At 36.6% G+C, this 16,963-nt stretch overlaps 1 protein-coding gene across 1 annotated transcript; it reads left to right on the forward strand.

Moving 5' to 3' along the window:
• The first annotated feature begins 14,044 nt into the window (after window positions 1-14,044).
• On the forward strand, window positions 14,045-16,526 carry LOC138081341 (olfactory receptor 13F1-like). The gene is made up of 2 exons (XM_068974469.1): window positions 14,045-14,958; window positions 16,502-16,526. Exons 1-2 carry the CDS (start codon window positions 14,045-14,047, stop codon window positions 16,524-16,526), a joined length of 939 nt encoding a protein of 312 aa, XP_068830570.1.
• Window positions 16,527-16,963: the final 437 nt, after the last annotated feature.

The raw sequence follows: 16,963 nt of genomic DNA on the forward strand, positions 1-16,963 counted from the left end.
GTTAATTAATCTTTGATAGGTAGGCAAGGACATATAATGGAAAAATGACAATTTCTTCAGCAAGCAGTGCTGGGAAAGTTGGATAGCTGCATGTAAATCAATGAAGTTAAAATACACTCTTAAAGCATACACAAAAATAAGCTGAAAATAGCTTTAAAGACTTAAGCATAAGACATGATACCATAAAACTCCCAAAAGAGAACACAGGCTAAATAGTCTCTGACATAAATCATACCAATGTTTTCTTAGGTCAATTTCCCAAAGCAACAGAAACAAAAGCAAAAATAAGAAATGGGACCCAATCAAGCTTACAAACTTTTGTACAGCTAAGGAAACAAAATGAAAAAACAACTTACAGACTGGGAGAAAATATTTTCAAATGATGTTACCAAGAAGGGCTTAATTACCAAAATATACAACAGCTTACACAATTCAACAACATCAAAAAACAAACAACTCTAAATGGCCTAAACACATACAGATGGCCAAAGAATACATACAGATGAACAACGGGCCCATGAAAGGATGCTCAAAACCATTCATTATGCAGTTCAGTTCAGGTCAGTTCAGTCGCTCAGTCATGTCCAACTCTTTGCGACCCCATGAATCGCAGCATGCCAGGCCTCCCTGTCCGTCACCAACTCCCGGAGTTCACTCAAACTCACGTCCATTGAGTCGGTGATGCCATCCAGCCATCTCATCCTCGGTCGTCCCCTTCTCCTCCTGCCCCCAATCCCTCCCAGCATCAGAGTCTTTTCCAATGAGTCAACTCTTCGCATGAGGTGGCCAAAGTACTGGAGTTTCTGCTTTAGCATCATTCCTTCCAAAGAACACCCAGGGCTGATCTCCTTTAGAATAGACTGGTTGGATCTCCTTGCAGTCCAAGGGACTCTCAAGAGTCTTCTCCAACACCGCAGTTCAAAAGCATCAATTCTTTGGTACTCAGCTTTCTTCACAGTCCAACTCTCACATCCATACATGACCACTGGAAAAACCATAGCCTTGACTAGACGGACCTTCGTTGACAAAGTAATGTCTCTGCTTTTCAATATGCTATCTAGGTTGGTCATAACTTTCCTTCCAAGGAATAAGCATCTTTTAATTTCACGGCTGGGGTATTAATTATTCAGTTCAGTTCAGTTCAGTTCAGTCGCTCAGTCATGTCTGACTCTTTGCGACCCCATGAATCGCAGCACGCCAGGCCTCCCTGTCCATCACCAACTCCCAGAGCCAATTATTAGATAAATACAAATCAAAACTACAATGAGGTACTACCTCACACAAGTCAGAATAGACATCACTAAAAAAATCTACAAATGGTAGAGCTGGTGTGGAGAAAAGGAACATTCCTACACTGTGATGGGAATGCAAATTGGTACAGCCATTATGGAATGCAGTATGGAAGTTCCACAAAAAACTACAAATAAAAGTTGCCATATGATCCAGAATCCCACTCTTGGGCATATATCCAGACAAAACTATAATTAGAAAAGTTACATATACCCCAGTGTTCACAGCAGTATTATTCACAATAGCCAAGACAAGGAAACAATCTGAATGTCCCTCAGCAGATAAATGGATAAAGAAGATGTAGTACATATATACAATGGAATAGCAGTCAGCCATTAAAAAGAATGAAGTAATGCCATTTGCAGCAACATGGACAAACCTAGAGATTATCCCACTTAGTGAAGTACATCATAAAAAGAAAAATAAATACCTTATTATATCACTTACATGTTGAATCTAAAATATGACACAAATGAACTTATCTATGAAACCGAACAGATTCATTGACATATAAAACAGACTTGTGGTTTCCAAGGGGGTGGGGGAGTGGGAGAGGGATGGATTGGAAATTTAGAGTTAGAAGATTAAACTGCTATACATTGAATGGATAAATAATAAGGTCCTACTGTATAGCACAGAGAACTATATGTAATATCCTGTTATAAACCATAATGGAAAAGAATATGAAAAAGAAAGTGTATGTATATATCTGAATCACTTTGCTGTACAGAAACATTAACACAACATTGTAAATCAATTATATGTAAATAAAATACACTTTTTAAAATAAAAAATAAAAGAGCAAGGCAAGAATGTTCACTATAACCACTCTGTGTGATATTGTTATGGGTGTCCCAGGCAGTACAATAAGGCAAGAGAAATAAATAAAAGGAATTACAGTTGGAAAGAAGAAAACTGTCTTTTTCACAAACAGATTGTGTATGGTAAATAACTATAAAAATCCTAAGAAATCCACAAAATAACTAATAAAATTAACAAGAGAGCTTCCCAAGCTATCACATTGTGTCAGATCACACAAAACAATTGCATTTCATTTTTTAAAAAAATATTTGTTTATTAATTTGGCTGCACTGGGTCTTAGTTGTGGCATGCAGAATTTTAAGTTGTGGCATGTGGGGATCTTTAGTTGCAGCATGCAAACTCTTAGCTATAGTATGTGGGATCTAGTACCCTGACTAAGAATCAAACCCAGGTCTCCTGCCTTGGGAGCATGGATAATTAGCCACTAGACCACCAGGGAAGTCCCACAAACCAATTGCATTTCTATTCACCAACAAAGAAATAATTGGAAAGCATATTTTAAAACTTCATCTGTAATATATTAAAAATATAAAATAACTGAAAGAGAATTAACAAGATGTGCAACACTTTCATACTGAAAGCTGCAAAGCACTGCAGAGAGAAACTGAGGAAGACGTACTACAGAGATACAGTGGATTAGAAGACTCAGTGTTATTTAGATATCAATTCTTCCCAGTCAGTTTACAGATTAACATTATTCCATACAAAATCCAGGCAAAAATTTTGGAAAAGTTGACAAGAGGATTCTAAGCTGATATGGAAATGTAAAAGAACTGGAACAGCCAAAACAGACTTGAAAAATATAAATCAAGTTAGATAATTTCCACTAACTCATTATTAAACTTATTATAAACCTATAATATCAAGTCTTTGCAGTACTGATACAAAGAAAGACAAATACATCAATGAACAGAATAAAGATGTACAGAAAGGAACCCACACATAGCTGATCAATTTATTTTTACAAAGATGTCAAGGTAATTCAATGGGGAAAGGATAGTTTTTTCAACAAATAATGCTGGAACAAGTATATATCCAGATCTCAAACTATAAAATAATCAACTAGAGGTAGGTAACAGACCTAAACATAAACATTCCATCGATAAAATTTCTTGTGGGGCACACAGAATATCATTTTTATCCTAGGGAATACAAAGATTTTTAGATAGGATCCAAAAATATGAACTTTGAACTGTGCTTTTGAACTGTGGTGTTGGAGAAGACTCTTGAAAGTCCCTTGGACAGCTAGGAGATCCAACCAGTCCATCCTAAAGGAAGTTCAGTTCAGTTCAGCTCAGTCGCTTAGTCGTGTCCGACTTTTGCGACCCCATGAATTGCAGCACGCCAGACCTCCCTGTCCATCACCAACTCCCAGAGTTCACTCAAATTCACGTCCATCGAGTCCGTGATGTCATCCAGCAATCTCATCCTCTGTCGTCCCCTTCTCCTCCTGCCCCCAATCCCTCCCAGCATCAGAGTCTTTTCCAATGAGTTAACTCTTCGCATGAGGTGGCCGAAGTACTGGAGTTACAGCTTCAGCATCAGTCCTCACAAAGAAATCCCTGGGCTGATCTCCTTCAAGAATGGACTGGTTGGATCTCCTTGCAGTCCAAGGGACTCTCAAGAGCCTTCTCCAACACCACAGTTCAAAGGCACCAATTCTTCTGTGCTCAGCTTTCTTCACAGTCCAACTCTCACATCCATACATGGCCACTGGAAAAACCATAGCTCTGACTAGACTGACCTTTGTTGGCAAAGTAATATCTCTGCTTTTCAATATGCTATCTAGGTTGGTGATAACTTTTCTTTCAAGGAGTAAGCGTCTTTTAATTTCATGGCTGCAATCACCACCTGCAGTGATTTTGGAGCCCAAAAAAGTCTGACACTGTTTCCCCATCTATTTCCCGTGAAGTGATGGGACCAGATGCCATGATCTTCATTTTCTGAATGTTGAGTTGTAAGCCAACTTTTTCACTCTCCTCTTTCACTTTCATCAAGAGGCTTTTTAGTTCCTCTTCACTTTCTTCCATTAGGGTGGTATCATCTGCATATCTGAGGCTATTGATATTTCTCCTGGCAATCTTGATTCCAGCTTGTGCTTCTTCCAGCCCAGCGTTTCTCATGATGTACTCTGCATATAAATTAAATAACCAGGGTGACAATATACAGCCTTGATGTACTCCTTTTCCTATTTGGAACCAGTCTGTTGTACCATATCCAGTTCCAACTGTTGCTTCCTGACCTGCATATAGATTTGTCAAGCAGCAGGTCAAGTGGTCTGGTATTCCCATCTCTTTCAGAATTTTCCACAAATCAGTCCTAAATATTCATTGGAAGGACTGATGTTGAAACTGAACTCCAATATATTGGTCACCTGATGCAAAGAACTGACTCATTTGAAAAGACTCTGATACTGGGAAAGATTGAAGGCAGGAGGAGAAGGGGACGACAGAGGATGAGATGGTTGGATGGCATCACTGACTCAGTGGACATGAGTTTGAGTAAACTCCGGGAGTTGACGATGGATAGGGAGGCCTGGTGTGCTGCAGTCCATGGGTTCGCAAAGAGTCGGACACGACTGAGCAACTGAACTGAACTGAATGGAGCTGAAAAACATCAACAGCCATAAAAGAAAATTTCAAATGTCATGATATTCAAAATTAAAAACTTCAGCTCTTCTTTCCTTATATTTTATGTTAGCTGAAGTTGCCACAGATGTCCTTTTTATGTTTTGGAAGTATCCTTCATTGTTGTTGTTGTTATTGTTGCGTACTTTTTTCTCCAGCTTTATATAGGTACAATTGACAAACAAAAAGTTATATATTTATGATGCATAATGTGATGTTTTAAAATGTGTATACATTGTGAAATTATTATCAAAATAAAATTAATTAACGTATCCATCACCTTACATAGTTATTTTTGAGGGTATATGGAGAGAACTTTTAAGATCTACTCTCTTAAAAAATTTAAGTGTAAAATATAGTATTATCAACTATTTTCACCATGCTGTACATTAGATCTCCAGAAGTTATTCATCCTGCATAACTAAAACTTTGTGCCATTTTACCAAAATCTCTTCACAGTTCTCTAATCTTGAACCCCTAATATCATTCTATTCTATTATCCAATTAATTCAACTGTTTTAGAATCCACATATAAATGAGATCATGTACCATTTTCTTTCTGTGCCTGGCTTATTTCACTTAGTGTAATATCCTTGAGATTCATCCTTACTGTAGCATGTGGCAGGATGTTCTTCTGTTTTAAAGCTAAATGGTGCTTTATGAATATACCACATTTTCTTTCCATTCATATATCAATAGACACTTAGGTTGATTCCATTATCTTGGCTATTGTGAATAAAGCTACAATGAACATGGGAGCAGAGATACCTTTATGAGATACTGATTTCATTTTCTTTAAATATATACCCAGAAGCAAATGGTAGTACAACTTCTTTGAGGAACCTCCATACTGTTTTCCATAACAGTAGTATTAATTTATACCCTCACCAATAGTATACAAGGTTCCCTATTCTCCACATCCTCACCAATATTTTATTTATTTATTTATTTATTTATTTAATAATAGCCATTCTAACAGATGTTAGGTGATATCTCAATGTAGTTTTGATATACATGTTCCTGATGATTAGTTATGTTGAGCATTTTCTTTCTCAAGTACCTATTGGCTATTTCTATATCTTCTTTGGAAAATGTCTATTCAGGTCTTTCACCGATTTTTTTAATGGGGTATTTAGTTTTTCACCATTGAGTTGTTCGAGTTCCTTTAGACCTTACCATATATATGTTTTACAAATATTTTCTCCCATTCCATAGTCATACCCTTCACTCTATTATTCTCTTTGCTGGACAGAAACTTTTTACTTTGGCGCAAGCTGAATTGCCCATTTTTGCTTTCGTTGCCTGTGCTTTGGGACTTATAATCAAAAGTCATTGTCAAGACCAGTGTCAGAAAGCTTTTCTCCTGTTTTCTACTAGTAATTCTACAGTTTTAACTCATATTTAAGTCTTTAATCCATTTTGAGGTGATTTTAGTAGATGGTATGAGATAAGGATCTTATTTCATTCTTCTACATACGTATATCCAGTTTTACAAACACCATTTACTGAAGAGACTATTGCTATAATCTAGGCACTTTTGTCAAAGATTAACTGATTATAAATTATTAACATATGGATTTATTTCTGGTCTCTTATTCTCTTCCATTGGTCAATTTGTCTATTTATTCCCTTGTGGCACAGCTGGTAAAGAATATGCCTGCAATGCAGGAGACCTGGGTTCAATCCCTGTGTTGGGAAGATCCCCTGGAGAAGGGCATGGCAACCCACTCCAGTATTCTGGCCTAGAGAATCCCATGGACTGTGTAGTACATGGGGTTGCAAAGAGTCAGACATGACTGCACGACTTTCACTTTCACCAGTGTCATACTGTTTTAATTGCTACAGCTTTATAGTATATTTTGAATTTAGGAAGGGTGATACTTCCAGATTTGATGTTTCTCAAGATTGTTTTGGCTATTTGAGGTCTTTCGTGATTCTGTATAAACTTTAGGATTGCTTTTTCTATTTCTGCAGAAAATGTCATCACAATTTTAGTAGGGATGCACTGAATCTGTAGATTGCTTGGGATGGTATGACATTTTAACAATATTAATTGTTCTAATCTATGAGCATAGAATATCTTTCCATTTATTTGTCTTTTTCAATTTCTTTCATCAGTGTCTTGTAATTTTTACTCTATGTATCTTTTACCTTCTTAATTAAATGTATTCATATGTATTTTATTACTTTTGATACTATCATAAATTGTTTTCTTAATATCTTTTCATGCTAATTGTTAGTGTATAGAAATACAACTGGTTTTTGTGTGCTGATTTTTGTATCTTGCAACTTACTGAGATTATTAGTTCTGCTTTTTCTTTTTTTGCTAGAGATTCTAGGGTTTTGTATATATAAGTGTCAGACACAGGCAATCTTACTCCTTACTTTTCAATTTGGATACCTTTTATTTCTTATTCTTTGCTAATTACACTGGCTAAAGCTTCTAGCACTATATTGAATTGAAGTAGCAAGAGTGGGAACATTTGTCTTGTTTCTTATCCTGAAGGAAAAGCTTTTAACTTTTCACCTTTGGTTATGAAGTTAGTTGTGGGCTTGTCATATATGGCCTTTATAATGTTTAGGTACATTTCTTATAATTTGTCAAAATGAAGTGATAAGTGAAAGTTGCTCAGTCGTGTCTGACTCTTTGCAACCCCATGGACTATACAGTTCACTGAATTTTCCAGGCAAGAATATTGGAGTGGGTAGTCTTTCCCTTTTCCAGGGGATCTTCCCAACCCAGAGATCGAAGCCAGGTCTCCCACGTTGCAGGCAGATTCTTTACCAGCTGAACCACAAGGGAAGCCCCACAAGGGAATTTGTCAAAAGTTTTTATCATAAAAGTGTGTTGAATTTTGTCAAATACATATTTCTGCATCTATCAAAATTATCAGCAGCAGGTGCTCCAGATCCTGGGGCTGCAGGCGACAACTAAACCTAGTGTATGCCTGGAAGCTGGGTCACCAGGGGCAAGTATTGAGCTTGGGTCCACAGGGGCTGAACTGGACCCTGGAAACTTGGAGCCTGGACTGGCATTGTGATGGCCAGGAGCCTAGATCTGGAAGGGGAAGCCTGGAGCCTTGGACAACAGGTGCTACCCTGGTGCCAGAGTTCACTGGGGTAAGTCTGGTCCTGGGTTCCATGGCAAAGTCAGGTATACATTTCACTTTTCTTCTTCATTGAACTGGGAGTCTCTCTATGAACTGCACTGCTAGGTCTTAGAAGAAGGATGACACAGATGATGAGAAACATTCCTTTTACTTTTTAATAGATCTTTTCTTAATTCTGTGCTGAGTTTCAGTGGAAATCCAGAAGGTTTTCCAATCTTTAATCTCTTGCTTGGAATCCTTAACTCTTGTGAAGGTATTTTCATCTGTAGATAGTTACTCAAACTGATGTTTCTGTGAGGGGACACGCTCTGATAACTCCTATTTCATTATATTACTGAGGTCCTTTTAAAAGTATTCTTTTACTGTTAGTTTGCAGAGAGCTTTTGTAAGATTTTACTTTCATAAGTAAAGTTTGAATTTTTGTAAAAATGTTTTATTTGTATTTATATACATGGTCATAAGAATTTTCCTCTTTTCTATTAAAGTGATAAAATTAATTGGCTATATTAAGATACTAAACCTACCTTTCCTTTTTTGTATAACACCCTCTTGTTCATGATATATCCTTTTGATACCCTTTTGATATGGTGGATGCTATTTACTAATATTTTATTGATAGTTATTGAGTCTAAAGCCACTAGTAATACTGGCCTATAATTTGCTTTGATCATAATATTCTCATCAGATTTTGCTAGTACCAGAGTTTGATGAACTCATAAAAAAGTCTCATAGGTGTTCTCTCCTGATAGCTGGAAGTTTATCTTCTTTTCTGAGTTCATATAAATGGTTCTGAAAGATTAATATTGTTTACTATTTACATTGACAAAATTCACTACCAAAGCTATCCAGGTTGTGGTAGTATCTCCTCTTTCATTCCTTAAGTGTTTAATTCGTGCTTTCACATTTTTTTTCTTAATGAGTTAGCTAGAGGTTTATCCTCTTCATTAATCTTTTCAACTGACTTCTGGCTTTGTTCATTTCTCTAATTTTGGTGCAGGGTGGGTGGGGAGGGGTGTTGCTTTCTAATCATTTATTTCTGCTCTTCATTATTTCCTTCTACTTACTTTGAGTTACTTTGGTCTTATTTTTCCAGCCTTAGTTGAAATTTCAGGTAGCTGACCTAAAACTTTTCTTCTTTCTTAGTCTAGTCATTTAACACTATTCCTTTCTGTCTAAACACTGATTTAGCTGCATCCCACAAATTTTGACATATTCTATTTCCATGACCATTTAACTCAAGATATGTTTGAGTTTCCCTTGTGATTTCTTGCTTGAAACATTATTTAGAAGTACACTGCTTAATTTACAAGTATTTTGGCATTTTCTAGGTATTATTTTTATATTTGCTTAAAATTTATTTCTGTTGTGGTCAGAAAACATCTATATATTTTCAGTGTTTTGAAATTTATTGAGGTTTTTTTTGAACCAGCATATATGTATCTTGGTGAATATTCCATATTCACTTGAAAAAAATTATATATTTGGCAATTTTTGAATAGTGTCTTATAAATTTTAATGTATCAATTTGTTTGACAATATTTTTCACCTTTCTAAATTCACACTAAATTCTTATTTACTTACTCTACCAATTATTGAAGGGAAGTATTAAAATTTTCATGGTATAACCATAGATTTGTCTGTTTACCCTTTAGCTGTGTTGATTCTTGCTTCATAGATTTGAAGCTATGCTATTATCCACATATATATTTAGCTTTTATTTTGATGTTTGCTTAATGCTTTGACCATTTTATCATTTATTTCTGGCAATACTCTATTTCTTGAAGTGAATTTGCCTGCCATCCCAGCTTTCATTTAGTCTTTGATTGTTATAACTTTATCTTTTTACTTTCAACCTCTCTGTATCTTTATACGAAGTGTACTTTTAAAAACAACAAAGTTTTATCTTCCTTTTTTATATCCAGTCACATCATCTCTGTCTTTCAACTGGAGTTTTTAATATTTATATTTAATGTAATGATTAATATGTTTTAGTTTAAATCCATTGTCTTACTATTTGATTTCTATCTGTCCCTCCCATTTTTCTTATCTGTTTTCTCCTATTTCTGTATTTTTGGGTGAAGTTTTAAATTATTATTTTATTCCATTTTATTCCATCTATTAGCTTTTAAGCCAAATTTAATTTTAGAATATAGTGTTTTTTGGGGGGTTACAGTATGGTTCTTTAATTTCTTTCACTCTATGTTCTTCAGTTCAGTTCATTTCAGTCACTCAGTCATGTCTGACTCTTTGTGACCCCATGGACTGCAACACGTCAGGCCTCCCTGTCCATCACCAACTCCCAGAATTTACTGAAACTCATGTCCATTGAGTCGGTGACGCTATCCAACCATCTCATCCTCTGTCGTCCCCTTCTCCTCCTCCCTTCAATCTTTTCCAGCATCAGCGTCTTTTCAAATGAGTCAGTTCTTCACATCAGGTAGTCAGAGTATTGGAGTTTCAGCTTCAGCATCATTCCTTCCAATGAATATTCAGGACAGATTTCCTTTAGGATGGACTGGTTGGATCTCCTTGCAGTCCAAGGGACTCTCAAGAGTCTTCTCCAATACCACAGTTCAAAAGCATCAGTTCTTCAGTGCTCAGCTTTCTTTATAGTCCAACTCTCACATCCATTCATGGCTACTGGAAAAACCATAGCTTTGGCTAGATGGACCTTTGTTGGCAATGTAATGTCTCTGCTTTTTAATATACTGTCTAAGTTGGTCATAAGTTTTCTTCCAAGGAGCAAGTGTCAATGTAAAGTGTAAAAACCTTATGACAGAAATTTTCAGTTGCTTAAGGATGAAGGAATTAAACAACTTACCAGTGATCCACTCAGTTCCTTTACCAGGGGAATCTCTTTGGGGAGAGGGGAAAAAAGACAGATTATACAGAATAGGCCCCTTATCAACTGGAATTCTGAGCAGAGATTAATGATGTTTGTTGGAATGAAGTGAACTTATCTACTCACTGCCCGTTTCAGGGTGTTAGTAAATAAAGAATCACTTATAGAAAATAAACCTTTCTGTGGTTATACATGCATCTATAATACATGACTCTCTGAAGAATTTTTCATATGCTACACAATTCACTGGGGTATGATATAAGATGCTTCTTAAATGTTCTGTGTGATATAACTGCAAATATCATGTAGGACCACACCCATTATTTGGGCCAATATGTCTGTCTGATGCATGGAAAAACAACTAGGGTTTCAATGGAAATCTAAAAGTATTTACCAAGTCTTTCTTTTTGATGGGATTTGAATGCCAAACTGTTTCCTCTGCTATCAGCTTCTCATTAAATCTCTGTTCAACTCTTTATCCTTCTAATTGTCATTTTCCCCTAGATTCTAATGGGCTTCCCAAGCAGCACTAGTGGTAAAAAATCCGCCTGCCAAGGCAGGAGACATAAGAGCTGTGGGTTCGATCCCTGAGTCAGGAAGATCACCTGAAAGAGGGCATGGCAACCTATTCCAGTATTCTTGTATGGAGAATTTCAGGGACAGAAGAGGCTGGCAGGCTACAGTCTATAGGGTTTCGAAGAGTCAGACACAACTCAAGTGACTTAGTGTGCACTTGGGTTCTAAGAAGACTCACTCTCTTCATTCCCAATTCAGTGGTCAGTCAGATGAGAGATTTTACACAAAGTTTAGGTTCCCCCTTAATGGTTCCCTCTTTTCCAGGATTTATCCCTAAATTTCCAGCTACTCTGGCAGCCACAAATGTAACAGGAGGGAAAGGGGCAGGGCACAACATTTGAAAGAATGATGTAGTCCAAGGACACAACATAAAATCAATTAGAATGAAATGGGACCAAGATGGCAGACAAGACTAGACCTCAATCAGCAAGTGAAATGACACATCCAGAGGTGCCATGACAGTTCCAAGGCACTGTTAAAAGACCAAGGGGGTGGGCGGTGCCCCAAATCTTGGAAATCTCCACCCCTTCCCAAAAATATCTGGAATAATCCCCCCACTCATTAGCATATGAAATTACACAGTCTATAAAAACTAACCATGCCAAATTTCAGGGTTGCATTCGCCCTCTGTGATGGCCCGCACTCTCTCTGTGGAGTGTGCTTCTTTCTGTATCTGAATAAATCCACTTCTTACCTATCACTCTGTCTCTCACTGAATTCTTTCTGCAATGAGACATTAAGAACCTGAGCTTTGTTAGCTCCTGAAACCAGGTACTGTGGGTTTTGACCAGGTTTGAGTCCAAGTCACCTGGATTCAAGTGCCAAGCAGGGTTTTGGCTGGGTTCAAGTCCCAGCCACATGGGTTCAAGTCCCTGTCTGTAGTAAATGATTTCACAAATGCTGATCTGATTTCTCACATCAGGGCTGCTACTTTTTGCTTGAGTAACATTTGCTACATGGACTGGGGAGAACCCTGTTGATATCACCCAGTCTGGTTCATATCTTTTGAGTTGAATTCCCTTCTGTTCTGCCTGATTTTGATCACTTTTAAATGCCATGAAATAGCTGCTATTTTATACTTGATTTGGAGAGTATGACTGTTAGTAGCATGAAGGTGAGTCTGATCTAAGCTACTCTGCCACAAGATACTTCATCATTAGTAGAAGTTGGAAGTCTAAGATGTACTTATTAGGAAGATCTGACAGATTTCCTTCTGAGCTGGGTATGTAATAGGGGAAAAAGAACTCAAAGATTACTTCTAGATTTTTGGCTTAAGTATGTGATCAAATGTTATTGCTATTATTGGAGATAGGGGAAAATACAGACTCATAAGCATGAGAAAACTTGTCAAAATTTTGGCAATTTCTTTTTCAGACAGAAATTATCGTGTAGGTTCTAAATTTTTGTTTTCAGTGTGTGTTAATGTAATTCCAAAGCAGAAGTGTGGTTTGGTGCTTTATATATAACAGGGAGTCAGTTTGGCAACCTCCCTCAGTCTTAGTCACGGCCTCCATTTAACTTTTCTGAATGTATTCCTAAAGTTAAGTTCTCTTCTGACATTTACTCCTAGACACATTCATGCCAACCTAAGTGATTTACCTGCAGCCATATAAGCCTTGGTCTACAGGAATTGAACCAGTGAGTCAGAAATGGGACTCTGGGCCAGATGTCAGTCAATCTCTTTTCTCCCTTTTGATCAACTGTTTATATTATGGTTGCAGTAAATCTTGCCTAAATGAGAAAGACAATCAATGACATTGCCATAGTCAAAGAAAGAAAGAAAGAAACAGTAACAACTGAAAACCTGACTGACTGATTTAGTAACACCATTAGGAGTAGAGCAGAGTTCCCCTTCCCAAAGTCAGCATAGACAGGAAAATGTTTATTTCTTATTTGAATAACACAACAATTAGAGCAGATCAGCTACTACCTATAATTGGATCTATGGGACATTGTCCCTGGAGTTTCAGAATTTGTCATAGTGTGCAAATAGATTTATAACTTTAATTTGCTGCATGAATTAGAAACTTTTCACAAGCAACAAAAAACTTAAGTTGCCTTACAGAGTGAAAGGATGGCCCTTTGGAGGATGTTTCTGGAGCACAAATGTCAAGGCAATTCTGGCTATATGAAGGAAATGTTGCTATATGTCCTCTGCTGAGAATATCTATCACCATTTTCCTGGGCTTAAGATGGAAAACCTGGACTTGTTTAACTTTCAAGCTTTTCAGTTAATTAATCTTTGGTTGCAGAAATCATTTTTACTAAATAAATCTCCCAAAATTATTTTGACAGAAGATACTGAACTTGGAAAACAGAAAAACTCCCAAGTAAGAAGACTGTTAGCCAACTATGGGAAAAAAATCATCCCAGTGGTTCAGAGGTAAATTCATATCTTCACCATCTATCAGTTACAGATGTGGTTTTGGGAAAAGAAAGACTCCATAAGATTTTCTTTCCTCAAGATCTCATGATATTTATGTAATAAACCTTGCCCTTTCCCAACTTTACCTTTAAAAAGTATTATAGCAAAAAGAAAATCTTGAAGATACTTTATCTGCTGACTCTCTACTTGAAATTTTCCTTATTGATGATAAATTATTCAAATACATACTAATAATACTATTACCAAGCTAGAGAAGCAGTTAAGCACATACTGCAAGTTGATGTGAAGAAAAAATACCAGAAAATAAAAATGGGGAAGATCTTGTGTTTTATATATGATATATGATGATAATCTTTCTATATGTATATACAAATGACCTCGACTTAATAAAATGTTCCAGGCAAATCTGACATCTGTAACAATGTTTTTCTTCCTGGGATTTTCCCACTACCCCAAAGGTGAGATCATCATATTTGTGCTGTGCTTGCTGATGTACCTGATCACCTTACTGGGAAATATGATTCTGATCTCCATCACTATCTTGGATTCCCGCCTACACACACCTATGTACTTCTTCCTCAGCAATCTCTCCTGTTTAGACATCTGGTATACCTCTTCTGCTTTCCCTCCAATGCTGATAAACTTTATTTCAGGGGAAAACACCATCTCATTCTTAGGATGTGCTGCTCAGATGTACTTCTCTCTGGCCATGGGCTCCACCGAGTGTGTGCTCCTGTCCATGATGGCATATGACCGATATGTGGCCATCTGCAACCCTCTAAGATACCCCATTATCATAAACAAGAGGGTTTGTGTGCAGATTGCAGTTGGCTCCTGGGTGACAGGCTGCTTCACTGCCCTGGTGGAAACAGTGTTTGTATTGCAGTTGTCTCTGTGTGGTAATAGTGTGATCAATCATTTTGCTTGTGAGATTCTTGCTGTCTTAAAACTGGTTTGTGTGGACACTTCCAAAGTGCAGTTAATCATGCTGGTATTCACCATACTTCTTGTTCCCATGCCAATGCTCCTAATTTGCATCTCTTATGCATTCATCCTATTCAACATCCTGAGAATCAGCTCAGTGGATGGTCGAAGCAAAGCCTTTTCAACATGTGCAGCCCACCTGTCTGTGGTTGTTTTGTTCTATGGGACAGCTCTTTCCACATACCTGAAGCCTTCAGCTATAGATTCACAGGAAATAGATAAATTTATAGCTTTGGTATATGGTGCATTAACCCCAATGTTGAATCCTATCATCTATAGTCTACGAAATAAAGAGGTGAAAGCAGCTGTGAAAAAATTGCTGATAGGAAATCTTTTGGTATTGTCCTAATTTCTGTCTTCAAGTAATATGGGAGCAAGCACACTCATCTGTATAATCTCCAACATTATCCAGAAAACTGAAAAATAGGTGGAATAAGCTAAATCCTGGAAAATACCTATTTTTGAAAGGAGTTCCATATTAAATCCAATATCTTGATTTACCTGGTAAATAAAATTTCTGATATTAATAAGTAATTAAGGAAGAATAAATTATATTTCTAGAAATGTATTTAGCATTCATTGAATATTAATATAATGTTAAAAGTAGATGATTGCTTATTTTTTCATATTTGACTCACTATATCATTTAAATGTTCAAATCTAGCATCACTATGACAATAACTAGTATGCCAAAAGTGTAAGATATTAAGCCTAGGATATTTTGGAATAACTTATCATCCTATGATTAGCAATTATGTCTGAAATTATGAATAAGCAATATTTTACATAAATGTGTATATAGTTCAAAGTATAAACACATTATAATTCATAAAACCAAGATACCATTAATTTTAGAACTTTTCCTACTCTAAATGTTAAAATGTAAAATATGTTAGATTTGATAAACTACCATATGAATGATTTTGTTTATTTAGGATGTGAATGTAGGAGATGAGTAAATATCTGTGTATGTGCAAAGACATCATGACAAGGACTTACACACAGTAATCTTGCATTTGAAGTGGAGTAAATGAAAAGCATTCAGGGGATCTATACAGGCTCCTTAAAGTATCTATGGTTAGGAGGTCAAAGTATTCTCGTATTGTACTCTGAATGTGGAAGTGAATTCATTAATACATACACACACACACATATATATACACATATACCATGTTGCATATTTTTCCTAGTGCACGCTGAATTGACCAGTTAAGGCTGAAAAAGAACATATTCCTACCCTGTAGAGATTACACTGCAAAAGAAATTGCTAATGTACACATATATTGTGGGAAAAGATTCATGGATATGTTTGACAAATGTGAGCAAAATTACATAAATTATATTTTCACCAATATTTCATATTAATCAGTTTTTCTTTGTCTTTTTCATCCTCACTGGTGCTGGGAAATTATGAGACCAATACATATACATTAATTCCTCTTTATCAGAGAGATGCCCTTAAGTATATGTGGGTGATGGCTTTATTCTATGGAGAAGGTGACTCTTGCTAGCATTGACAGAATATCTTTTAATTTTAGACTTAGAGATGGTAAGACAATCATAGATAATTATAACAGAAGGTTCTATCCTGAACCTTCCCTGGTGGCTCAGACAGTAAAGCATCTGTCTACAATGCGGGAGACCCGGGTTCGATCCCTGGGTTGGGAAGATTCCCTGGAGGAGGAAATGGCAATCCACTCCAGGACTATTGCCTGGAAAATCCCAAGGACAGAGGAGCCTGGTAAGCTACAGCCCATGGGGTCGCAAAGAGTCGGGCACGTCTGAGCGACTTCACTTTCTATCCTGAATAGAGCTTGCAAGAAACAATTCAGCCGAGGGTGAACTGATTCATAAAAGAACCATGTAGGAGAAAAGAATTCAACAAGTAGGAACTGTGCTGGTGTTCTTAATTCAAGTACCATTACTATACAGGAAAATTTTGTTTTCTTTCTCAGATAGATGCACAGTTCTATTAATTCAGAAACCTTCCAAAGGGGATTTGTGTTATTGAATAAAAGCAGAATAATATATTAGGGTTTTCATCCTTACTTTCATTTCACTACCAGACAACAATGACTATGGTATCTGGTGTTATTTGGTTGAAAGGAGGAGGAAGTGTTAACCCTATTACCACCCAAACTCTACAGTCATTTATAACAAAGACTGATTCCAGGTAGTCACAATCACTGAGCCTATACACATTCATCTTATTTGTTTATGTGGGTGAAAATAAAATCTATAGTTCCATGCCTCATCAACTACTGTCAGTATGTGCTATCTTTTTCAACAACTTTGTCTGTGTTTTAAAGGGATATGGATGAGCTAA

Source organism: Capricornis sumatraensis, chromosome 6 (assembly GCF_032405125.1).
Source record: "Capricornis sumatraensis isolate serow.1 chromosome 6, serow.2, whole genome shotgun sequence".
NCBI lineage: Eukaryota > Metazoa > Chordata > Mammalia > Artiodactyla > Bovidae > Capricornis > Capricornis sumatraensis.